The 26,198-nt window shown below is 45.5% G+C and overlaps 1 protein-coding gene across 5 annotated transcripts in view; it reads right to left on the reverse strand.

Annotated features, from left to right (window-relative positions):
- The window catches only part of GUCY2F (guanylate cyclase 2F, retinal), a 91,364-nt gene that overhangs the window by 24,880 nt on the left and 40,286 nt on the right, over positions 1 to 26,198 (reverse strand). For 3 of the 5 annotated variants that reach the window (XM_068139493.1, XM_068139484.1, XM_068139511.1), the window contains exons 11-17: positions 24,822 to 24,971; positions 21,927 to 22,075; positions 19,599 to 19,762; positions 17,923 to 18,115; positions 17,561 to 17,735; positions 6,103 to 6,201; positions 772 to 866 (exon numbers count right to left, since the gene is read on the reverse strand). In XM_068139493.1, the coding sequence (XP_067995594.1) occupies positions 772 to 866; positions 6,103 to 6,201; positions 17,561 to 17,735; positions 17,923 to 18,115; positions 19,599 to 19,762; positions 21,927 to 22,075; positions 24,822 to 24,971 (1,025 nt within the window). The remainder of the gene's footprint in view (positions 1 to 771; positions 867 to 6,102; positions 6,202 to 17,560; positions 17,736 to 17,922; positions 18,116 to 19,598; positions 19,763 to 21,926; positions 22,076 to 24,821; positions 24,972 to 26,198) is intronic. The other 2 variants (XM_068139501.1, XM_068139520.1) reach the window with 2 other exon arrangements.

The following is a 26,198-nucleotide window of genomic DNA, read 5'->3' on the forward strand; positions in this document are numbered from 1 at the left end:
GCCAAAGCAGGATCACCCAAAACAGATCACACAGGAACTCATCCAGGTGGGTCTTGAATATCTCCAGAAAAGGAGACTCCACAGCCCCCCTGGGCAGCCAGAGTTCTGTCACCCTCACAGTGAAATAACTCTTCCTCCTGTTTCCATTGAACTTCCTATGCCTCAATTTCCACCCATTGCCCCTTGTCCTGGCATTGGGCATCACTGAGCAGAGCCTGTCTCCATCCTCTTGGCACTCACACTGCACATACATATAAACATGAATGAGGTCACCTCTCAGGCTCCTCCTCTCCAAGCTAAAGAGCCTCAGCTCCCTCAGTCTTTCCTCATAAGGAAAATGTTCTACTCCCTTCATCATCTTTGTGGCTCTGAGAAGAACTCTTTCAAGCAGTTCCCTGAGGTCCTTCTTGAACCAAGGGGCTCAGAACTGGACACAATATTCCAGATGTGGCCTCAGCAGGGCAGTCTAGAGGGGATGGAGAACCTCTCTCGACCAACTAACCACAGCCCTTCTAATCCACCCCAGGATGCCATTGGCCTTCTTGGCCACAAGAGCACATTTCTGGCTTATGGTCATCCTTCCACCCACTAGGACCCCCAGGTCTTTTTCCCCTTCCACAATTACCTCATGTACTGAAAGTACTGGTGGGGGCACTTTGGGAAGGATCCATCAGAAGAGTGGTGGATGAAGGCCAAAGGACATTAATTTGAAAATTCCTTAAACAAGACCCTTGCCCTGTGGAGCATTTCACACAGCCCTGGCCTTCTTACCTTCAGTTCTGTTTTTCCCCTAGGTATGATTTCATAGCCTTCATTCAGACTCTGAAGGGTATCCACTGTGCTTTGGCTGACATGAATCCTGTAAGCTGGGAAAGGAAAACAAAACAGCTGGGTCACTGAACTGCACACATGCTGGGAAGTCCCCACTGTTTTATACTATCAAGGAAAAATGCTCCAAAGCATGGCAGGTGTGTGGCTGATAGTAGCTGTGTGGTGCTCCTCTATAGGTAGGATTATGTAGGGTTGTACTTACATTTGGGTTGTTCTTACAACCCTTGCAGGTAGGATTGTAAGAAGCACAGGTTGAGAGGAATGATAAAATCACTTGGTTGGAAAAGGCCTTAAGATCATCAAGTCAACCACAACCTAACATCTCCGTGCACACAACTGTTAGACCATGTTCCTAAGCACCTCTTCTAAATATCTTTAATACACCTCCAGGGATGGTGACACCACCACCTCCCTGGGCAGCTTGTTCCTGGGCTTGACAACCCTTTGGGGGAAGGTTTTCTTAATATCCAGTCTCAACCTCCCCTGGTTGAACTTGAGGCTGTTTCCTCTCATCCTATCACTTGTTTCCTGGAAGAAGGGTCCAGAACCCACCTTGCTACAACCTCCTTTCAGGAGATCTGAGGACATCCTGGGGAAGGATGCCAAGCAAACTAAGTATGGAAATGCAGTTTTTCATGTGGATTCTAAGGGCTTTTTTTCAGCAATGTTGTCAGCTGCAATTAAAAGTGGTTGGGTTTGTCTATTGCCACAGAATAACTAGGGAGTAAGAAGGAAAATTAAAATAACCAGCTGTGCTCTTCCAGACACCTAATGTAATTTGAAAGTTGGGATGAAGAGCAGAAAGATGGAGTTTGCAAGGGAACACAAAGAAAATGTGGCTGTGCATCTAGATCCATCTGGGTTTTTCAGTAGCTGATTCCATCCAGATGTGTCATAAACAGTCTAGAAGTGGAAAGGGTAAAGGTGGAGATTAGCCTCTTCTCCCAAGGAACAAGTGATAGGATGAGAGGAAACAGCCTCAAGTTGCACCAGGGGAGGTTTAGGTTGGGCATTAGGAAATATTTCTTCCCCCAAGCGGGTGTCCAACCCTGGAACAGGCTGCCCAAGGATGTGGTGGAGTCAGCATCCTGGAAGTATTTTAAAGACATGCAGATATCACAGAACCACAGAAACATTCAGGTTGGAAAAGACCCTCAGGATCACCAAGTCCAACCCCAAACCCTACTCCACAAGATTCACCCCTAAACCATATTCCCAAACATCGCATCCAAACCACCATTAAACACTTCCAGGGTTGGTGACTCAACAACCTCCCTGCCCAGCCTAAACCTACCCAATTGTAGCTTGAGGCCATTCCCTCTTGTTCTATTACTAATTACCTGTGAGAAGAGACCAGCAGTAGCCTCTCTACATTGTCCTTTCATGTAGTTTCAGACAGCAATGAGGTCTCCCCTCAGCCTCCTCTTTTCCAAACTAACCATCCCCAGCTCCTTCAGCCACTCCTTATAAGATTTATTCTCCAGGCCCATCCCCAGCTTCTTTGCCCTCCTCTGCACTCACTCCAGCACCTCCACATCTCTCCTGTATTGAGAGGCCCAAAACGGGACACAATAATATGATGCTGAGGGATGTGGTTTGGGGATGACCAGGGAATGTTAGGTTCATGGCTGGAATCAGTGAACTTCAAGGTCTTATCCTATCTAAATGATTTTATTATTTTATCTTTGTTGAATTCCCAACTCCCCATGTTTATTTTACAACCATTGTTAGAACTCATTGAGATTTGTTGCTCTGCTGGAGTGACACAGCTAGGGAATGTCCTTATGATGATAGGCTGCAAGAGTTGGGGTTGTTCAGCAAGGAAAATAGAAGAGTCTGGGGAGACCTTCTTGTGGCCTGAAGGGAACCTTCAAGAAAGTTGTGGAGGGACTTTTGACAAGGGCCTGTAGCAATAGGATAAGAGGGAACAGATTGAAGCTGAAAGAGGGAAGACTTAGATTGAAGATTAGGAAGAAATTCTTTAGAGTGAGGCAGGTGAGCCACTGGACAGGTTGCCCAGGAAGGCTGTAGATGTCCCCTCCCTGGAGGTGTTCAAGGCCAGGTTGGACAGGGACTTGAGCAACCTGATCTAGTGGAACTTGTTCCTTGCCCATGGTTAGGGTTTTGAAGCTAGATGATCTTTCAAGTCCCTTCCAGCCCAAACCATTCTATGACTCTGTGAATGTTTCTATACCATTTCCCCCCGAAAATAGCTTTCTTTGTTGTTATTTCTGTTGAGCTTTTATTCCAAAAGTGTCAAAAACATTCCCTTTCCCCTTGAAGGATGGGACATGAGCCAATTAATTTTTACTAGCAGGATAATCAGAACAAAGAACATCAGTTCATATATGTAGAGGAAGACCACAGAGCTTTGAGCTACACCTCCTGAGACACTAACCTACCACTAAACCTTCCCGTTGCTGTGTATTTATCTCCACCTCTACTGATATCTAATGATCCTCTGGTATCTGCAGCGCTCCTGCTGTCTCCTTTCTCCATGGGGCTTTCCTTCCAAGGGTCTAAACTTGGAAATCCTTCAAATATCTGTCTTGCCATTAGTAAGCTGCTATCAAAGCATTTCCTGCTCTCCACTGCTTTCCAAATGTAATCCTTGTCTCTTAAAATAAGCCAGCCATAATCATAAGAAAGGCAATTTTCCTTAATTAATGATTAGCCTAATTGCTAGTCTTCATGAGCGTAATCAAAATCAGTGGAGCTACAAATGTGAGGGTGACATGAAAGAGTGAATAAGTTCTGATGTGGCATCATAAATACTGCAACACATTTCTGGCAAGCCCACAAGTGTTTCATGTTAGGTACCATAGGCTTTGTGTAGCTTGCAGACCAGCCAGCACAGGCAACTTCTTAGAGCTGTTGAAAATACATCCAAAGGGAGCACAGAGATCAAAGAACAAAGCATATCAGATCTTACCTTTGGACATCAGCTTGTACTGACCTCCTGAGCATCAAAAGAAAATTCCACATACATCCAGAGCTTTGATGCTGCCGTCCCCCACTGTGCCATCTGCAGTTCAACCCCTACTGTTTTCATATCCCTGTCTTAGCCAGGGACAGCACCAAACGTACACACAGGACTGAAAAGCAGGTAAATGGTTCTCCACCAGCTCTTTTTGCATACCTCAAATTCTCCAGTCACAGGGCAGTAAGAATCATCTGAGGGATGGCACTGCCTTATCTGGTGCAGCTATTGGCTCTGCACATGTGCACTCTAGTTTTATGACTGGAATTATGGAATCATAGGATGGATTGAGTTGGAAGGGACCTTAAAGATCACCTATTCCCACCACCTTGCCATGGTCAGGGACATCTTCTGCTAGATCAGGTTGCTCAAAGTCCCATCACCCCATGACCTGAACACATCCAAATATGGAGCATCCACAATTTCTCTGGGCAATATGTTCCAATCTTTCACCATCTTCATACTGAAAGAGTTTTTTTCCCTACATCTAATCTAAACCTCCCCTCTTTCAGTTTAAATGCCCTTTTCCTATCATTACACCTCCTGAACAAAAAAATCCCTCCTCATCTTTCATGTAGCCCCCTTTATGTACTGGAAGGCCATTAAAAGGTCTCCTTTATTTAGAATAAACCAAACCAGGTTGGAAGAGACCTTCAAGATCATTGTGTGCAACCCATCCACCAATCCAACCCTCCTAAACACCTAACCCATGGCACCAAGCACCTCATCAAGTCTCCTCCTGAACACCTCCAATGACAGCAACTCCACCACCTCCTTGGGCAACCCATTCCAATGGGCAATCGCTCTCTCTGTGTAGAACTTCTTCCTAACATCCAACCTGAACCTCCCCTGGCGCAGCCTGAGACTGTGTCCTCTTGTTCTGGTACTGGCTGCCTGGGAGAAGAGACCATCATCTGCCTGTCTACAACCTCCCTTCAGGTAGTTGTAGAGAGTGATAAGGTCACCCCTGAGTCTCCTCTTCTCCAGGCTGAGTAATCCCAGCTCCCTCAGCCTTTCCTCATAGGGCTTGTGTTCCAAACCCCTCACCAACTTCATTGCCCTTCTCTGACTCGTTCCAGCAAGTCAACATCCTTCCTAAACTGAGAGGCCCAGATCTCTTCTCCAGGATCAACAACCACAAAGCCTGAGGAAAACAAAGGCAAGATCTTAAGGGAAAGACAACACAAACATCAACCCAGCAATAAAGACATCACGAAAACCTGAAGAGGGATAGAATTTTAAGGATTTTGTTAGGACCTGCCTTATGGAGTTGTTCTTGCTGTTAAATAAAGCCATTACAAAACATGGCCTTCATGTTGCACAACATCACTGTATGTGGTCTGTTTTTATCTCTCTCCAGCTTGATGGAAACAATGCCCACATAGAATCATAGAATTGTTAGGGCTGGAAGGGACCTCAAGGATCAGCTAGTTCCAACCCCTCTACCATGGGCAGGGACACCTCACACTAGATCAGGTTGCTCAGAGCCACATCCAGCCTGGCCTTAAAAACCTCCGGGGATGAGGCTTCTATGCCCTCCCTGGGCAACCTGTGCCAGTGTTTCACCACCCTCATGGGGAAGAACTTCTTCCTAACATCCAATCTAAATCTACCCATTTCTAGTTTTGTTCCATTCCCCCTAGTCCTATCACTACCTGACACCCTAAAAAGTCCCTCCCCAGCTTTCTTGTAGCCCTCTTCAGATACTGGAAAGCCACAATAAGGTCTTCTCAGAGCCTTCTCCTGTCCAGACTGAACAGCCCCAACTCTCTCAGCCTGTCCTCATAGGAGAGGTTCTTGATGGTCCCCTCCAGACCAAACCACTCCATGATTCTGTGGTTTTATTTTACTGCGCAAGAACAGCTTTGAATTAAAGGTTCTCAGCACTACCGGAAAGCACAATCCACCCCATGTAGGAGAAATCTAGGGAAAGATTCATGGTAATTTTTGTTGATGGGATCCAAATTAGACATCTGTAGATGGCAGATATGGTCCTAAAACCTGCAATGACAAAGCTGATGACCTCCCCTTCACAGCCTTGGAGGTGTTTAAGAAAAGACTGGATGGGGCACTTAGTGCTGTGGTTTAGTTGATTAGTTAGGGTTGGGTTATTGGTTGGACTTGATGATCTTGGAGGTCTCTTCCAACCTGGTTGATTCAGTGATTCAAGCTGTATGTCATTTGTGCTGCCGCTTTCTTCAGACTGGGTTCAGTTGCAGTTTGTGACTAAAGATGTGCATTGCTCCCTCTCTCTTGAGAAGTTTGTTCAAGCTCCCACCCCAAATACTTACGCAGGCCTGTGGACTCCATCCGTGATGCCGTGTTCACCGTGTCTCCAAAGAGGCAGTACCTTGGCATGGTAAGCCCCACCACACCTGCCACACAAGGCCCTGCAAGACATGTCATCTGCAGAATCCACATGGGAGTGCACAAATCAAGGAGCTCACCAACAAGCAAATCTCATCCTCTCCTCTGATATTCAAGCCCCACTTAGAGACAGAGAAGAATGCTTTTTAAAGATCTCATTGATCTTGGTGCTTGCTACAAGTCATTAACAAATCATAGAATCGTAGAATTGTTAGGGCTGGAAAAGACATCAAGGATCAGCTAGTTCCAACCCTCCTGCCAGGGGCAGGGACCACTCACACTACAGCAGGTTGCTCAGACCCACATCCAGCATGGCTTTAAAAACCTCCAGGGATGAGGATTCTACCACCTCCCTGGGCAACCTGTTCCAGTGTCTCACCACCCTCATGGGGAAGAACTTCTTCTTAACATCCAATCTGAATCTACCCACTTCTAGTTTTGCTCCATTCCCCCCAGTCCTATCATTACCTGACGTCCTAAAAAGCCCCTCCCCAGCTTTCTTGTAGGCCCCCTTCAGATACTGGAAGGCCACAATTAGGTCTTCTTGGAGCCTTCTCTTCTCCAGACTGACCAGCCCCAACTCTCTCAGCCTGTCTCAATAGGAGAGATGCTGCAGCTCATCCTCTCCTCTGATATTCAAAACTCACTTAGAGACAGAGAATAGAGCCTTTTAAAGATCCCATTGGTCTTGATACTTGCTGCAAACATTGCTCTGGATTGCACACTGTTGTTTGGTGACTGGGAAAGGTCTTACATGGTAGGACTCAGCTCACCATCATCTGGGAGAAATTAATTCAGAATTTATGGAAGCTCAAGGACTATCTCAATCTCATTTTTAAAAGATCTCCTTTTCCATCTGAGAAAAGTTCAGATCCTGAGATATGACCTGTTCCCCAGTAAAACAGACTTGAAAATCAGCTGTGGAAGTCCAGAGATGCTGGCAGCATTCTGGACCACCCTGTGTCCCCTCCTTGGAAAGGAAGACATCGTTAGCCTGCCTGTCTAGCCAAAAACTGTTTGTTTTTCCTCTTTCTCATTCTTTAGGCAAGATCCACTCCCTTCCAAAGTAGCTTCCAAAGAGTCAGCGCCAAGTTCTCAGGGAGAAGTACATGTGTAGGATTCACACAAACATGCACACACTGAGAGCTAAAATATGCGACAGCCAAACAGCACAGACAACTGTCAGCTGGGACGTTTGGCTTAGCTCATGTTTGCACTGTGCTCTGAAGGATGAGATGCTAAATTTCATCACCCACAGCTGAAAATACCAGGTTTGTGAAATTAACACACCAGAAAAAGAGAAAGGGAAAGGGAAAAGGAAAGGGAAAGGCAAAGAAAAAGAAAAAGAAAAAAGAAAAAGAAACAGAAAAAGAAAAAGAAAAAGAAAAAGAAAAAGAAAAAGAAAAAGAAAAAGAAAAAGAAAAAGAAAAAGAAAAAGAAAAAGAAAAAGAAAAAGGAAAAGGAAAAGAAAAAGGAAAAGAAAAAGGAAAAGGAAAAGAAAAAGGAAAAGGAAAGGAAAAGGAAAAGGAAAAGGAAAAGGAAAAGGAAAAGGAAAAGGAAAAGGAAAAGGAAAAGGAAAAGGAAAAGGAAAAGGAAAAGGAAAAGGAAAAGGAAAAGGAAAAAAGGAAAAATAAAAAAAAAGGGAAAATAGAAGAAAATAAAAGAAAAAAGAAAATATAAAGGAAAATTTAAAATAAAGAAAAAGAAGAAAAACAAAAGTAGAAAGAACATTAAAAAAGAGAAAGAAAAAAAGGACAATAAATTAAAGACAGAGTGCTCTGAGCAGTGCAAGCGGAAGTGGGACTTCCTGCAAACAAAAGATCTTCTCTGTCTTTTCCTTTGGAAGCATTTCTGTCATATTTCTTTTCAGGCTCTGCTTGGCTTTTCAATGTCATGATCCTTCAGGGCTAAGATTTAGCAAAACTGATGTCTAGGAAAGCTTTTCGTGTGCAAAGGTTGCAAGAGATGTGAATGCAGTACGTTACAGAGTGGTAAGGGTTGGAAGGGACCTCTGGGGATCCTTGAGTTCAAACACCCTGTTAAAGTAGGGTCACTTAGCACAGGTGGCAGAGGATTATATTCAGGTAGCTTGCAAATCTCTCCAGAGAAGACTTCACCACATGTCCGGGCAGACCCTTCCAGTGCTCCATCATCCACAAAGGAAAGAAGCTTTTCTTTATGTTTAGGTGGAATTTCTTTTGTTGTGCTCATTGCTTCTTGTCCTGTCACTGGGCACCACTGAAAAAAGCCTGGCCACATCCTCTTGAGCCCTGCCCTTTAGCTATTGATCAGCATTGAGAAGATCCAACCTCAGTCTGCTTTCCTGAGGCTAGGCAGACTCAAGTTTTTCAACCTCTCCTCATCAGAGAGATGCTCCATCTCCCCCATCACCTCTGTAGTTTGTCTCAGAGCCTCTATGGAATTGGGGAGCCCAGAACTGGACCTAGAACTGCAGATATGACCTTAGAGCAGAGCTGGGGGCAGAACCCCCCTCCACACTCTTCTTCATGCACCCCAAGAGACACAAAGGCACATCACTGGCTCATAGTGAACTTGTCCACCAGCTCTCCCATATCCTTCTCTGTGTAGCTGCTTTCCAGCAGGTCAGCCCTTAACCTGTACTAGTGCAGGGTGGTTTTCCAACCCAGGTGTAGGACTCTACACTTGCCCCTGTTGAACTTCATGAGGTTCTGCTCCACCCAACTCTCCAATCTGTCCAGGTTGTACATCAGCAGTTAAGTTTTTCACAAGAGAAAAATTCCTAGGTGAAAATGTTGTTTAAAATAATCAAATCAAATAATAATATCAACAACAACAGCAATCACCACCACCACCTAATTTAGATGTGGCTATTTACTTGCTTTAGGACAATGGAATTTTACTAAGATTTTTTACATTCCTAGTTAGAACAAGTGATAGAATAGAATAGAATAGAATAGAATAGAATAGAATAGACCAGACCAGACCAGACCAGACCAGACCAGACCAGGTTGGAAGAGACCCTCAAGATCATTGTGTCCAACCTATCATCCAACACCACCCAACCAACTAAACCATGGCACCAAGCACCCTAGAAAGTCTCCTCCTGAACACCTCCAGTGATGGTGACTCCACCACCTGCCTGGGCAGCCCATTCCAATGGGCAATCACTCTCTCACTCTCTCTGTGTAGAACTTCCTCCTAACCTCCAGCCTAAACCTCCCCTGGCACAGCCTGAGACTGTGTCCTCTTGTTCTGGTGCTGGTTGCCTGGGAGAAGAGATCAACCTCTGCCTGTCCACAACCTCCCTTCAGGTAGTTGTAGAGAGCAATAAGGTCACCCCTGAGTCTCCTCTTCTCCAGGCTAAGCACCCCCAGCTCCCTCAGCCTCTCCTCACAGGGCTGTGTTCCAAACCCCTCACCAACTTTGTTGCACTTCTCTGGACACACTCCAGCAAGTCAACATCCTTCCTAAACTGAGGGGCCCAGAACTGGACACAGTACTCAAGGTGTGGCCTAACCAGTGCAGTGTACAGGGGCACAATGACCTCCCTGCTCCTGCTGGCCACACTGTTCCTGACGCAGGCCAGGATGCCATTAGCACTCCTGGCTGCCTGGGCACACTGCTGGCTCATGTTCAGCCCACCATCGACCAGCACCCCTAGGTCCCTCTCTGCCTGGCCGCTCTCCAGCCACTCTGACCCCAGCCTGTAGCACTGTGTGGGGTTGTTGTGGCCAATGTGCATAACCCGGCACTTGGATGTGTTCAATCTCATGCCCTTGGACTCTGCCCATCTGTCCAGCCTGTTGAGGTCCCTCTGCAAAGCCTCTCAACCCTCCAGCAGATCAGCTCCTGCCCCCAGCTTGGTGTCGTCCGCTTTACCTAGTTCTCAGATACATCCTAAAGACAATGAAACTCCTTAGCTTGTACCTGTGGGGAACTTTGCAAGAACCCTTCTTGCTCTGACCTCTGAAGAATCAAAGTAGGAGGATTTCCATCTAATTTGCAGAGGATGCAAAGTGGAGGTGAGAGAGATTTTAACTCCTGGCTGATGAAAGATAGTCATCTTTAATCTTATTTAAAGATTAAGGGAAAAAAAAATAACAAAAAAGGAGGGGGGAAAATGTTTTATACCAAAACTGTTGCAAGGACTCAAAGACCTCTGGGTCACACACAACATGAAGGGACTGCTGGAGATCAGGAGATCAGGAGAGCCTCATTTAATGTTGGGGTGGGTTTTTTACTGGCAGTATGTTGTGCAGCTTTGGGTAATACACTGCTCCTCAGAATGTCTTCTAACTTAATTCCCATCCTTATCAGTAATCATTAATTTGGTTCAAGCTCCTCAGGAAAGGAGATGTATATACCAGAGGAAGTTATTTTGGGGTTTAGTTTATGGGTGCTTTAATAGAACAACTGTAAAGGCGCTGTTCACAGAATCACAGAAACATTCAGGTTGGAAAAGACTCTTAGGATCACCAAGTCCAACCCAGATCCCTACTCTACAAGGGTCACCCCTAAACCATAGCTCCAAGCACCACATCCAAACCACCTTGAAACACACCCAGATTTGCTTACTGACCCACCTCCCTGCCCAGCACATTCCAGTGCCTGACCACTCTTGCTGGGAAATGTTTTTTCCCAATATCCAGTCTAAACCTACCCAGTCATAGCTTGAGGCCATGCCTTCTTGTTCTATCACTAATTACCTGTGAGAAGAGACCAGCAGCAGCCTCTCCACAACCTCCTTTCAGGTAGTTGTAGACAGCAATGAGGTCTCTCCTCAGCCTCCTTGTCTCCAAACTAACCATCCCCAACTCCTTAGTTGCTCTTCATCAGATTTATTCTCCAAGCCCTTCACAGCTTCCTTCCTTGCCCTCCTCTGCACTGGCTCCAGCACCTCCACATCTCTCCTGTATTGAGGTGACCAAAGCTAGACACAATACTCGAGGTACTCATCAGAGCTGAGTACCAGGGTACAATCATCTCCCTGCTCCTGCTGGACACAGCATTGCTGATCCCATCCAGGATGCCATTGGCTTTCTTGGCCACCTGGGCACTGATTGCTCATATTGGGCTGCTTGTTAATTATCATTCCCAGGTTCCTTTCTGCCAGCTGATTTCCAGACACACTGCCCCAAGCCTGTAGTGTTGCTTGGGGTTGTTGTGACCCAAGTGTAGGACCTGGCATATGGCCTTGTCAAAGCTCATCCTGTTAATGCTGGCCATGGATCCAATCTATCCAAGTCCCTCTGTACAGCCTCCCTACCCTGGTGCAGATCAACACTCCCACCCAACTTGGTGTAATCTGCAAACTTACTGCTGACACACGCTGTGTCTTCAGCAGGGTCATCAATAAAGATATTAAACAGTGCCCTGAGGAGCACCACTTATGACCGGCCACCAGCTGTATTTAATTCCATTGACCACCTCTCCTTGGGCCTGTTTGCCCAACCAGTGTTTTATCCAGCAGAGTGTGTGCTCATCCAAGCCACCAGCAGCCCGTTTGTCCACAAGAATCCTGTGGGGAACAGTGTCAAAGGCTTTTTGAAAGTTTAGGTAAACAATGTCAACAATATCCACAGCCTATCCACAGTGCCACTGTTAGTACTCCTGGGTCAAGAACATTACCTCTGTCTACCTGGTCCTTAATGTGTGCTCACAAATGTGACACATACATGCTAAAAGGGATGTGTTGGAGACTTTTAAATTCATGTTTCAAGAGGAACTTTCCCTGAGAAAATACAGCATCACTTCTCTTCATCTTGTGATGATGACATGACAGTGCCACTCAAACCTCAGTAAGGATCAAAGCTCCTTCTGTAATAAGTGTTGCAAAGACACACACAAAAAGTGATTCTGGTCAAAAAATGAGGAGGGGTTGAGTCTTTTTTAAGAAGCACAAATAGAGGAAGATGAACACCTGCTGTAGTTGGTGGAATCTAAGTCACCACAGTCAACTGACCTGTTAAAGCCTTTCCACTCCTGCCCCTGAGCATCTATCCAGAGTCCACTTCTATGTTCACCAGATCCCCACTGACCACAAACTGAGAGCAGACCACAGAATCACACAGAATCGCAGAATGTCAGAGGCTGGATGGGACCTTGAAAGATCATCCAATCCAATCCCCCTGCCAGAGCAGGATCACCTAGAGCAGATCACACAGGAACTCATCCAGGTCAGTCTTGAATATCTCAAGAGAAGGAGACTCCACAACTCCCCTGGGCAGCCTGTTCCAGTGTTCTGTCACCCTCACAGTGAAATAATTCTTCCTTTTGTTTCCATGGAACTTCCTATGGCTCAACTTCCGCCATTGCCTCTTGTGCTGGCATTGGGCATCACCCAGCAGAGTTGGGCTCCTTCCTTTTGGCACTCACCCTTCACATACTTATAAACATTAATGAGGTTTCTCTGCTTCCTCTTCAGGCTCCTCTGCTCCAAACTAAAGAGCCCTCAGCTCCCTCCGTCTCTCCTCATAAGGAAGATTCCCTTCATCATCTTTGTGGCTTTGTGCTGGACTCTTTCAAGCAGTTCCTTGAGGTTCTTCTTGAACTGAGGGGCCCAGAAATGGACACAATATTCCAGATGTGGCCTCAGCAGGGCAGTCTAGAGGGGAAGGAGAACCTCTCTTGACCTACTAACCATAGCTCTTCTAATCCACCCCAGGATGCCATTGGCCTTCTTGGCCACATGAGCACATTGCTGGCTCATGGTCAACCTTCAATCCACCAGGACCCCCCAGTACTTTTACCTGCTCTCCAGCAGGTCAGTCCCCAACCTGTACTGGTACATGGGGTTGCTGTCACCCAACACTCCTGGAAACATTTCCATATTGATGCCTAAATTTAGGTTTCCTACTCAGTCAGTGCAAACTTCCAACAATTTCTGCAAAGCTCAGAACCTAAGATAAGTAAGATTTTTAGGGTGAACTGCTGTCTTTCTAGAGTAGAATCACAGAATCATAGAATGGTCTGCGTTGGAAGGGAACTCCAAAGGTCATCCAGTCCAACCCCTTTTGCAGTAAGCAGAGGCATCCTCAGCTAGATCAGGCTGCTCAGAGTACTGCTTTTACTCCTGTTCTCCTGATGCAGTTGAAGATGTCCCTGCTGACTGCAGCAGTTCAGACAAGATGACCTTTAAAGATCCTTTCCAAGCCAACCCATTCTATGATTTCTCTTGCCAAAAGTTCTGAGTTCAACCAACTCTACAGTGTAAGCATTCCCAAAGGCTGTCTCCATGTTGAAGGCATCCAGAAGTTAATTTGCTTGCTGCCTTCTCTGCCTGTGTGTGTTCCCATGTGTCTAGACAGCTTTAACATGGAGCTAACAAAAACTCCCAGCAATAAATCTCCCACAGTAACAAGTTTCAGAGGGAAGCATATGAGAACACCATGGCCTCGTTGTTTAATTACATAGGCTCATTGGTTTGTTTTGAAATGGCTTTCTGCCATGGCTTGCAGGGTCACTTAATGAGCTGTGCTGCTCAGGACTCTGCAACGAACATCAGTGGTGCCACAGAGGTTAACAAGCTTGATTGAGGTGCAAGGCTCCCTGCAAGAGAGCCTGACCAACACACAGATCTTCTTCAGCCTCCATGGAAAAGGTTATCTTCACACCACCACTCCTGACTGTCCAGCTCCAGCCCAGACATGGTCAGTGTAGAATCAGCTGAATCAGCTGAATTTTCTGGATGTGCAGTCAAGAGGAGGAGAGCCAAGATTCCAGAGTGCATTTTAAGCAGGGGAGGAACTGCAGACCAAACACTGGTCTTCCTGTCCTCTTTGCCTTACCCAGATCACAGGCATGGGCCAGCAGAAGTTCCCAGAGGTTCAGTTCTGCATTGGGGTTGAAAGGATGTAGGCAGCAAATGTTCAAATGATGTTTACTGCTTTTTCAGAGAAGGGATCATGAGTTCTTCTTGTCACCAGTTTCCAGAGAGCAGCTGACCTGAAAAACTGGTGGTCACACCCATCCTTCATCCTCTCCAAGACAGTGAAAATGCCAGCCAGGGTCTCTTTTCCTCCAGGCTCTTCTCAATGCTTTCATAAAGCTGGTGATTCCCGCTTCATGCTGCTCTCCTCAGGAGAAACAGGGTCGAGGGTTAATCAAACTCTGCTGTCAGCTCGGTGGCTCAGCGAGCTGCTTTGCTTTTCTGGCTACTCTCATGACAGTATGACATTGCCAGATCTGTGCAAAACAAGGTCTGGCTTCTGCTGCTTTAGAAAAAAGACACCAATTCCTCCCTCTGTTCCTCTCACACCCTACCCAACAGCTCATAGCAACACTACTTTCCAGATACTCAGAGTTCATAAAAGCAAGAGCAAAATTAACATCCCTTTCCCCCCGCTACACATCACCTAGGGATAGATTTTTGGCTGAGTGCATGGAAGATGCATTGCAGAACTACTATCAACAGTCACCAGCAGTGGTTGCATGCCTAATTCTCCTCTTCCCATGCTGCTGGTTATCCAGAGACTCCTGTCCTGGGGAACAGAGGCTGAGGCTGCAATGTCATCTGATTTCTGACATAGTATAAAATCCCACAGTGCTCCTACATTCATTCCTTAACACTTCAGACTTCTGAGAAGGGTCACCTAAATCCCCTGAACTGCAAAGAAAACCGTAGGGAGATGAGTTTTCAGACACAGCCAGTTGAACATGAACTCACAGTGTGCCCAGGTGACCAAGAAGATCACCAGCATCCTGATCTGGATCAGCAATAGTGTGGCAGCAGGAGTAGGGAGTAACTGTCATCCTGTACTCAGCACTGATGGGGCCATACCTTTGGTAGAGGGTTCAATTTTGGGTCCCTCACAACAAGAAGGACACTGAGATGCTGGAGCATGTCCAGAGAAGGGCAACAGAGCTGGTGAAGGTTCTGGAATACAGGTCTCATGAGAAGCAGCTGAGAGAAATGGTAGTGTTTAGTCTGGAGAAAAGGAGGCTCAGGGGAGACCTTCTACAACTCCCTGAAGGGAGATTGGAGCCAGCAGGGTGGAGCTAGAGGAAATGGGCTGAAGTTGCACCGGGAGAGGTTTAGATTGGATGTTAGAAGGAAATTCTTCACTGAAAGGGTTCTCAATCATTGGAATAGGCTCCCTACAGAGATGGTTGAATCCCTGCTGGTGTTCAAAAGATGCAGAGATGTGGTGATGAGGGACATGGTTTAGCACCAAACTTGGTAGAGTTAGATCATGGTTGGACTCAACGATCTTAAAGGTCATTTCCAACCAAAATGATTCTATGATTCTACAACCCCCAAAGAAGAACTTCTATGGTCTAGGAGAGATGAAATATTGATTTTAGGTCTGCTCAAGTCAGAGCTCTGTTCTTGCCATATTCTGGATGACATTTTTCTTTTTCTCTGCTCTTGTTTCCTGATGTGTACAATAAGGAGGAGGACACTGACTTCTGTAAAACATTGATGTGCCAAAAGTGTGGGCATTGTCAGGCGGGCAGGAGGATGAAACTCCCCTGTACTAGTGGGACAGACTCATGGGCAATTTTATTCACTGGCTCCCCACAATGGGCAGTACCTGGTACTTTAGAGGAAGAGGCAACAAGTCTGGGGATGAATAAACATCTAAAGCTGTTTAAAAGACATTTGGATGAGGAGCTTAGGCATAGGGAGATCTCGGAATCATACAATGTTTGAGTTGGAAGGGACTTTAAAGATCATCTAGTTCTAGCCCCCCTGCCATCGGGTTGCTCAAGGCCTTGTCCAGCTTGACCTTGAACACCTCTAGGGAGGAAGCAGTCGCAAACTGCCTGGGCAACTCATTCTAGTGTCTCACCACCATTACCATTCCTGCACACTAATAAGACAAGGAACAACAGGTTCAAACTTGAACTTAGAAGGTTTTACCTCAACACAAGAAGAAACGTCTTTACAGTGAGGGTGACAGAGCCCTGGAGCAGGCTGCCCAGAGAGGTTGTGGAGTCTCCTCCTCTGAAGACTTTAAAAATTCAACCTGGATGGATTCCTGTGTGAATTACCCTGGGTGACCCTGCTTTGGCAGGGCGGTTGGAAGTCCCTTCCAACCTCTTATATACTGTGATACTATGATACTCTGATACTGTGATACTTTATGGTTGCACCCAGTGATCTCAAGGTCTTTTCCAACCAGGCAGTTCTATTTTTCTATGAAAACATTATGAATGTTATAAAATCATGAAAGTTCATGTGTCTTACAAAAACACTTGATTGCATGGCAGCAGCAGATGTCTTCTCCTCCATTTAAAATCCTGGTCATATTCTTGCTTATGTGACTGCAGTCCTGTGGGGATTTTTTTTTTTTGTTTGGTAGGTTAATTATACTTTGTATTAAAATTAACTTCCCATTTTCTTTTTAAATAAGCCTTTTTTGTTGTTGTCGTTCTTCATTGAACAGATGATGAATTCTACATTAGAGAGAACTGGCTTTCTTTATAACATCCTTTTTTTCTCACATATTCTCCCTGTTATGTCCTACCTGCTAAAAATCTCCCCGAACTTTTCACTCTTCCACTCTATATTCCTGTTTTTCTGTGCTTTTTCATTTCAGAACAGAATTACAAAGGCATCACTGAATGCCTCCATATCACACCAGTGAAGATCCTGTGGCACATCAAAGAGACACCCTTACAACAAAACCCTTGTGACTAACATGTCTGATGTAGCTCCTGACTGTGACAGAATAATTTCTCCCCTAAATGACACTGAACCATTTCCCTCCTCAGGGTTTGTGCTTCCATTTGAATGACCTTGTTATTGTGGTAGATTTTGAAGCATCTTCTGAAGGTGTGTGTTTTGGGGCAGGCATGGAGAAAGCATTCAAATACAAAGGAGTTCTTTGATGTTCAGGTATCAGGGAAGTGATTGTTCCCCTACTCAGCACTGGTGAGGACGTACATCAAATACTGGGTTCAGTTTTTGCTCCCTCACTACAAGGAGGACACTGAGGTGCTGGAGCATGTCCAGAGCAAGCAACAAAGCTGGTGAAGGGTCTGGAAAACAGATCTGGTGAGGAATGGCTGAGGAAACTGGGGTTGTTCAGTCTGGGAGAGGCTAAGGGACCTTACTGCTCTCTACAAGTCCCTGAAAGGAGGTTACAGTGAGGTGAGGGTTGGTCTCTTCTCCATAGTGTCAAGTGATAGGACAAGAGGGCTTAAGTTGCACCAAGAAAGGTTTAGATTTGATAGTAGAAAATATTTCTTTACTGAAAGGGTGGTCAGACATTGGTCAGACTGAAGTGATGGAGTCACTGCAGGTGTTAAAAATCTTCTGAACAAGGCACTTCAGGACATGGCTTAATGGTCATGGTGGTGTTAGGTCGACTGTTGGACTTGATGGCCTTGGAGGTCTTTACTGACCCAAAGAATTCTACTATTCTACAACAGGCACAGGCAAGTGGCACTGCTTACCTGTGTGCAGCCCAATTCGTATCCTGAGGGGGATGTCTGGCATGTGTCTCATCTTGAATGTTCCCACTGAGCTGAGGATGTCCAAGGACATGTTGGCTATCTCAGCTGCATGCTTGTTTCCGTTCCTTTTTGGGAGCCCCGAGGCAACCATGTAGGCATCACCAATTGTCTCCACCTAGCAAATACCTTTATGTTAAAACTAAATAAATATGTTTTTACCAAAAAAATCCCCAACAAACCAACAAATAAAAAACCCCAAAACAAACCCAACCAAAAAAACAGTTGGAAAAGAGATGTAGAATCAAATTACAAGAGTGCTTGACTCATGGCCAGTTTGATCATCATGCCCAGGTGCTCCTCACCTTGTAAACATCATGGTTTCCAAGAACAGCATCAAAGAGTGTGTAAAGGTCATTCAGAAGGTCAACTACTTCAATGGGTTCACTGAGGGCTGAAATGGTGGTGAAGCCCACAATGTCACTGAAATAGATGGTCACTTGGTCAAAATACTCCGGCTCCACAGTGCCACCAGTCTTGAGGGCTTCTGCCACTGATCTGATAATAAGGATGCAAGCAAAGATGTCAGGGCACAAACCCTTTTGCAGTACATAGTCATGAGCTCACACACTCTTCATAGAATCATAGAATTGTAAGGGTTGGAAGGGACCTCAAGGATCAGCTAATTACAACTCCCCTGACATGAGCAGGGACCCCTCACACTAGATCAGGTTGCCCAGAGCCACATCCAGCCTAGCCTTAAAAACCTCCAGAGATGAAGCTTTCACCATCCCCCTGGACAACCTCTTCCAGCGTTTCACCACCCTCATGCAGAAGAACTTCTTCCTAACATCCAATCTGAATCTACCCATTTCTAGTTTTGTTCCATTTCCCCTAATCCTATCACCACCTGACACCCTAAAAAGTTCCTCCACAGCTTTCTTTTAGGACCCTTTAAATATTGGAAGGCCACAATATGATCTCCTTGGAGCCTTCATCTTCTCCAGACTGAGTAGCCCCAACTCTCTCAGTCTGTCCTCATAGGAGAGGAGCTCCATCCCTCTGATCATCCTTGTGGCCCTTCTCTGGACACCTTCCATCACCCACAGGTCTTTCTTGTTACATGGGCTCCAGAACTGGACACAGTACTCCAGGTGGAGTGTCACAAGAGTAGAGGGAGAGAATCACCTTCCTCAACCTGCTGGCTATGCTTTTGATACAGCTTAGGATGTCATTTGGCTTTCTGGGCTGCAAATGCACACTCTTGTCCTACTGTGTTTGGAAGATCTTCCAGTAAATAGAAGGATCTACATGGCCACAACAAGCATTGATGAAAGTTTCTTATTTTGATTGGAAGGTGCTTGTCAAAGCTGGAGGTCAGCTCTACAGTCCTGCTCACTTCTTGTAGTGGTGTGATGTTTTAATCCACCCACACCAACAAAAACTTGGCTAGGCACAGTCAGAGAAGCAAATGAAGGTGTATTTTACAAGCAATAATGAAATGCAATGAATATACACAACAAATAGAGTCTTTACAGTATTATACAAGAATTTACAGAAAAGAAAACAACCACAGAAATCCTCCTCTGTGGAGGATCCCACCTCAGGTTCCCCCCAGCCTCTCTCCCTCCCCTCTACTTAATTAGGAGAAAAAGAGGAAAGGAAGAAATTGCTAAGGGAATTTTCATTTAGGCTCAAAAGCTTCATTAGAGAAAAACTAGTATGCTTATCTCAAAGTCTGCAGATAAGAGGTCTCCCTCTCTGTCTAGAACAGCATCACATGATCAGCAAGAGACAGAGTGCCGCAGCGAGTGAGAGAAAAGAGTGTGAGAGATACTTGCCATGGAACATCTCACATCGGACCAACGACATTCATTTAGAATTAATCTTTGGTTTCCTTTTTTACACCCAAACATTCAGCTAGAGAATTTTGCACCCATGCTTTCTTAAAGGCACAGTCTAAACTGTCACACTTCTGGAGGACAGTTTTGTCCAATCTAGCAAAGAGAGGTCTATTTGCCATCTAAGTAGCAATACTTACGGGGGAAGCATTTGTGACAGGAGCTTTTCTGTCTTCTGTTTTTCAATCTCTAGCTGTTCTGTCCGTTCCCTGATTAAATCTTCCAGGTTGCTGGAATACTGCTCGAGCATCCTGAGCATTGAGTCAATGATATTGCTCTTTTTCTCTTTGTTGATGGTTTTAAACTGGGAAAGCAAACTGGAGAGTTAGTTCTCTATCCTTATCACTCTAGGTTTGGAAAGGAATAAAATGCAAACACTTTAATGTGACAATGCTAAAGATTGGCTCTCTCAGTGGCAACAGCTCGGCAACATAGGAAAACTGAAAACTAGAGGGTGAATTTGCATCAATTACTGCAGAAGCTGCCCTGAAGCATGTTGCTTCTCTTTGAACTTTTAGTGAGGTTTAAGTGAAACACCACTTTCCATGAGATGACAACACATATATGAGTTGTTATAGAGTCCTATCATAGAATCAAAGAATCATTTTGGTTAGAAAACACCACAAAGATCACCAACTCTGGTTGTTAACCCAGAACTGCCAGGCCACCACTAATCTATGCTCCTCAGCACCACACCTACATGGCCTTGAGATCCCTTCAGAGATGATGACTCCACCACTTCCCTAGGCAGCCTGTTGCAGGGTTTGACAAGCCTTTTGGGGAAGACAGTTTCCTAAAATCCAACCTAAACCTTCCCTGGTGCAACCTGAAGCTGTTTCTCTCATCCTACCACTCTTTATTAGGGAGAACAGACAACACCCACATCACTACAGCCTTCCTCCAGGCAGTTGTAGAGTTTGTGACGGTCTCCCCTTGGTGTCCTTTTCTTAAGGCTAGACAACCACGCTTACTCAGCCACTTCTGGTAAGACTTGCTCTCTAGGCTCATCACCACCTTTATTGTCCTTCTCTGGACACACTCCAGCACCTCAATGTCCTTCTTGTAGTGAGGGCCAAAAAAACTGAATGTGATCTTAGAGGTCAGACCTCACCAGTGCTGAGTACAGAGGGATAATCATTCTAACCACTTCCCTAGGCCTGTGAGCCGCATTATTGCTGATCCAGGCCAGGGTGCTGTTGGCCGCCTTAGCCAGCTGAGCATACTGCTAGCTCATGTTCAGACAGTTATTGACTAACATTCTCGGGTCCTTTTCTACTGGGCAGCTTTTCAGGTATCATGATGAAAACATCTCATCAATGTGTTTAAATATCTGAGGGGTGGGTGTCAAGTGGAGGGGGCCAAGATATTTTCGGTAGTGCATAATAATACACCAAGGAACAATGGATACAAACTTGAACATAGAAGTTTTCACCTCAACATGAGGAGAAACTTCTTTACAGTGAGGGTGCCAGAGCCCTGGAGCAGGCTGTCCAGAGAGGTTGTGGAGTCTTTTCTGGAGACTTTCCAAACCCACCTGGATGCATTCCTGTGCAGACTACCCTAAGTGATCCTGCTCTGGCAGAGGGGTTGGACTCGATGATCTCCGGAGGTCCCTTCCAACCTCTAATGTTCTATGATTTGCACTCTCATTTATACCCTGATTAAACATCAGGGTAAGCTGCAGCCCTTTGCCTTCTGAAGTGCAAATTTCAGGACATTAGCAACACTTAACCTCTTTGTGTATTACTGGTTTCAAAGCCACCACCCATCCCCAGCTCTTCTCTCAGGTGTGCTTACTCCATTTGTCTTCAGAAGCTTCCTTAGACTCAACAGCGGAGTCATGTGGATGCCAAATTATTCCTAGTTTCATAGAATTGGAAAGTAAAAGCTCTGGATATTGCTTTACTTAGTCTGACCTTAAAAAAACATAGGAAAAACACTGCTGGATCAGACAAGGGGTTTGTTTTGCTGGTACCTGCTCATGAATTTGCCCAGCAACAGAAGTCTGGGAAGGCTGTTCAAACAGGACTCAGGTACCATCGTATTTCCCTAGGATATGATCCCAGCCTCCACCAATCTGCAGTTCAGAGACCTTCTGTAAGAAATGTTCTATCTTTGTGTTTAACAGCCTTTGGGGGATTTTCCTTTTAAATTAATCACCTTTAAAATACTTTAGAACATCAAAAAATAGGTTGGGCTGAGGGTGCTACCATAATTTACAGCTCTTCAGTCTCCATGAGTTCATTCACGCAGGTACACTGCAGATGTGAAAACATCAAGCCCATGTCCAGCCTGCTTCACACCATGCATGACAGTGCTAGAGCAGCCCAAATTCAGGACAAGGTGTAAGACAAACACTACAAACTACAAAATAACCCAATAGCAAAGGCAAGAGTAGAGCTCTGGAACTTCTTCTTTGCTAATGCAGGGCTCACTTAAGGGTTGTACCTGCTGCTCTGCTCACCGACCTTATTAAATACCTCCTCAAATGTCGGACGTCGTTCAGGGGCTTCCCCCCAGCACTGCTTCATTACTTGGATGCACTCCAGGGGAGCCAACTCAGGGGCTACATTTGGGCGGCACAGAGGAGGAGGCTTCTTCACTTTCTTTATAATTTCTGTGACAAAAACCAGAATGGGGAAGCATGTTGTGAGATGGAGGGTCTTGATGGGGTCCAAGGTCATGGATCTTTTCACCTGTCCCTTGTTCGTTCCTAGAGCCATTAGTGTGATTCTTCATCACCCAATGGCTGTGTCAAATGCATCATAGAATCATAGAATCACAGAATCATAGAATCACAGAATCATTGAATCATGGAACCACAGAATCATAGAATCACAGAATCATAGAATCACAGAATCATAGATTTGTTTTGGTTGGAAAAGACCTTTGAGAGCTGGCCATTCTCTAACTCTAACAAGTCTGGTGCTAGACCATACCCCTTACCACCACATCTCTGTGTCTTTAAAGTGCCTCCAGGCATGATGATTCAACTACCTCCCTGGGGAGCCTGTCCCAGTTTTGGTGAACCCTTTCAGTGAAGAACTTTCTTCTAATATCCACACTAAACTTCTCCTGGAGCAACTTGAGCCCATTTCCTCTTGTCCTATCACTTGTTAGTAGGGAGAAGAGACTGACTCCCATCTCTCTAAGACTTCCTCTCATGTAGTTGTAGAGAGCAATAAGGTGGTTTCTGCTTTTCTCTGCCAGGACTCTCTTGGAGGACTTAAAAGGTAATGGATTCACCTGCCTTCTAATCCCTGAAGAACTGGGTTATGAGCAATAAAGAGGCTGGATAGGGGAAAGTTATGTGACAGATGGATGTGTAAACCTTCAGGCTTGTATTTAATGACATTGCTTCTGATTCTGTCCATGAAGTTCTGAAGTCCTCTGGGAGAGCACAGGGTTATTGCTGAACCCAGACAGGAAGGACGCCAGGCTCTGAGGTTTCATTGCTAACTAAAATCAGTATGTAGGAGGTTGATGGGAATGGAGGCAGTGGGAAGTGTTCTAAGAGGGAGAGTTTGGGTTCCAAACAATATCTGGGAAATGAATCCCTCCTCAGAGATGAAATAAGATTAATAAGAAATTGAACTTGGGCTTTCAGACCCTGAGAAGTCAGTCCTTAAATCTGCAGGTTTTAGATAAACCAGGACTTGAGAACCTCAAGGTTTTGTTGGCAGCTGAAGCATGAATGTTGGAGTGATGTCTCAACACAACCTGGACTGGAAAGGACCTCCAGAGATCACAGATTCCAATCCCCCTGCCAAAGCAGGATCAGCTAGGGCAGGCCACACAGGAACACTTCCATATTGGCTTTGAAAGTCTTCAGAGAAGGAGGCTCCGCAACCTCTCAGGGTAGCCTGTTCCAGTGCTCGATCACCCTCACAGTAAAGAAGTTTCTCCTCCTGTTGAGACAGACTTGTATTCTAGCTTATATCCATTATTCCTTGTCCTATTACTGGGTGCCACTGAAAAGAGCCTGGGCCTTCCTCCTGACACCCACCCCTCAGATATTTATAGACATTAATAAGATTCCCTTCTCAACAAGATCCACTCTTCAGTGTAAGTATCTTTTAGTAAGACTGCCCTGGAAGAGGAAGTATAATTTCTGTAAGGTGGAACAGCACATTCTTGCTTAAAAAAAACAACAACAAAACAACAACCAAACCATCAACAAAGTGGTAATAATTAAAGATTTCATTTTGTGTAGTGCAGAGCAATCAAATGGAGTGAAAGTCACCTTCCTTCTGGCAGGAGCTCTGCATTTCCACAGCTGCTACAGTGAGTACCCAAAGCTTTTTTGGTGTTGACAGCTTACTTTAAAACTCTTTGGCTCATCCCACCAGTTTCCACCAAAAGACCCAAGCCAATCAGCTGGCCCAAATATTTCTAGGAGCAGCCAAGGGGAAATGTCTTCCCCAGGCAGTTTTAAAGTTCACACCATGAGTGAAAACTCCTTGAGGATTAGGAGGCAATGAGTAGAAATTCCTCAGATTGTCAGGAAACCAGTGCACCGTGTGCAACATTTGTTGGAGGTTCCTCATGGGGAATAGTTGAGTGGACTGGGTGCAGAGTGGGTTGAGAGTAGCTCTGAAGAAAGAGACTTGTGGGTGTTGGTTGAGGAGAAGCTCACCACGAGCCAGTAGTACCCTCATGCAGCCCACAAGGCAGCTATGTGCAGGGCTGGAGCAAAAGGAGTGTGGCAGCAGGGCAAGAGAGAGGATTCTGCCCCTTTACTCTGCTTTTGTGAGATCCCATCTCAAATTCTGTGCCCAGTTCTGGTGTCCTGACCATAAGAAGGACACTGAGCTGGTGGAGCAGCTTCAGAGGAGGGCCACAAAGATGAATCAAGGGCAGAAGCACCTCTCCTATGACGATAGGCTGAGGGAGCAGGGGTTGTTCAGCCTAGAGAAGACTCCAGGGGGACCTTATAGCTGCCTTCCATTATCTGAAGAGATCCTACAGGAAGGCTGAAGAGGGCCTTTTCGTAAGGGTGTCTAGCAGTAGGACAAGGGGGAATGGTTTTATGCGGAGGGAGGATAGGTTTCTACTGCATCTTAGGAAAAAGTTTTTTAATATGAGAGTGGTGAGACTCAGGAATAAGTTGCCCAGGGAGGTTGTGGCTGCCTCCTCCCTGGGAGTGTTCAAGGCCAGGTTGAATGAGGCCTTGAGCAGCCAAATTTAGTGGAGAGTTGTCCCTCCTCAAGACAGGGAGCTTCAAGTAGATGATCTCTGAGGTCCCTTCCAACCTAAGCCACTTTATGATTCTGTGATGCTAACATTTTGCCCAAGGGGCTTGGCCAGATATTTTTTGAGCACTCTCTGTAAAGCCTTAAAGTCACAGTGAAATAGTTGCCTACCTTCAGCTGAGAGTTCTGACATGCAGTATGGTGGACCCCGAACAACCACTTCTTGTAGGATGATTGCAAAGCTGTAAATGTCCCCTTTGAAGGTGCCCTTTCTGCACATGTCTGGGTCCCTCAGTAACTCAGGAGCTGTCCAGAGCAAGTCTATAAAAGTTAAGAGCATCACATTTCTTACACTTGAGCTCAGACCACCTCAAATTAAATGCTTAAATGAAGACTTTGTTTCAGCTATTTGGGGAGAGATTGGAGCACACGTCATTGTTTACTGAATCAAGTCTTTTTTTCTTGTGATGTGCTAGAGACTAACCTTCCATCCTGACCCAAAAACCCCTGAATTTTCCAAATTTCACTCTACCTTTCAAGAAAAAAAATTGCTATAACAATTTACATGCTACAAGGCCAGCTTGTCTCTCTCATAAGAAGTCTTCCCAGCACTGCCAAGAATGAAGAGAGACCTCATTGCTCTCCACAGCTCCCTGAAAAGAGGTTGGAGCGAGGTGGAGGTTGGTCTCTTCTTGCTAGGATCAAGTGATAGCATGAGAGGAAATGGCCTGAACTTGTGCCAGGAGAGGTTTAGGTTGGATAGCAGGAAAAAACATCTCTTTACTGCAAGAGTGGTCAGGCATTGGAATAGGCTGCCCAGGGAAGTGGTGGAGTCACTGTCCCTGGAGGTGTTCAAGAAATGTGTGGGCATGGCAGTTTGGGATATGGTTTAATGGCCATGGTGGCCTTAGTTTGATGGTTGGACTCAATCATCTTGGAGGTCTTTTCCCACCAAAATGATTCTATGATTCAATCACTCAGAAAAGCATTGTCTCTTGAAGTGCAGATTTCCTGTTACTGGCATTGCTCTTCGGCTGAGCTGGAGTTAATTCTTCTCAGAGCATCTTTCTAGTGCTGTGCTTTGCAGTGCTGTAGCTGGGTGTTGATAGCACAGCAGTGTTTTGGCTGCTGCTGAACAAAGCACCCAGGCTGGGCTCACAGTGAAGAAGTTCCTCCTCATGTTGAGGTGGAACCTCCTGTGTTTATTCCTGAAATATGGCTTGAAATAATATCACAAAACCAGAATTGCCTAGGTCAGAAAGGACTCTTAAGACCAGTGAGTCCAATGATCGACCTAACACCCTTATGGCCATTAAACCATCTCCTGAAATGCCATGTCTCCATGTTTTTTGAACACCTGCAGGGATGGTGACTCCACCACCTCACTGGACAGCCTGTGCCAATGCCTGACTATTTTTTCAGGAAAGAAATTTTTCCTAATGTCTGACCCAAACCTTCCCTGGAGCAGCTAGAGGCCATTTCCTCTTGTTCTAGAGAGAGGAGCCCAACACCCATGCCTCTGCAACCTCCTAGCAGGCAGTTGTAGAG

The sequence above is a fragment of the Melanerpes formicivorus genome, unplaced genomic scaffold (genome assembly GCF_026170545.1).
Source record: "Melanerpes formicivorus ecotype bairdi unplaced genomic scaffold, bMelFor1.0.p_v2 SCAF_1, whole genome shotgun sequence".
NCBI lineage: Eukaryota > Metazoa > Chordata > Aves > Piciformes > Picidae > Melanerpes > Melanerpes formicivorus.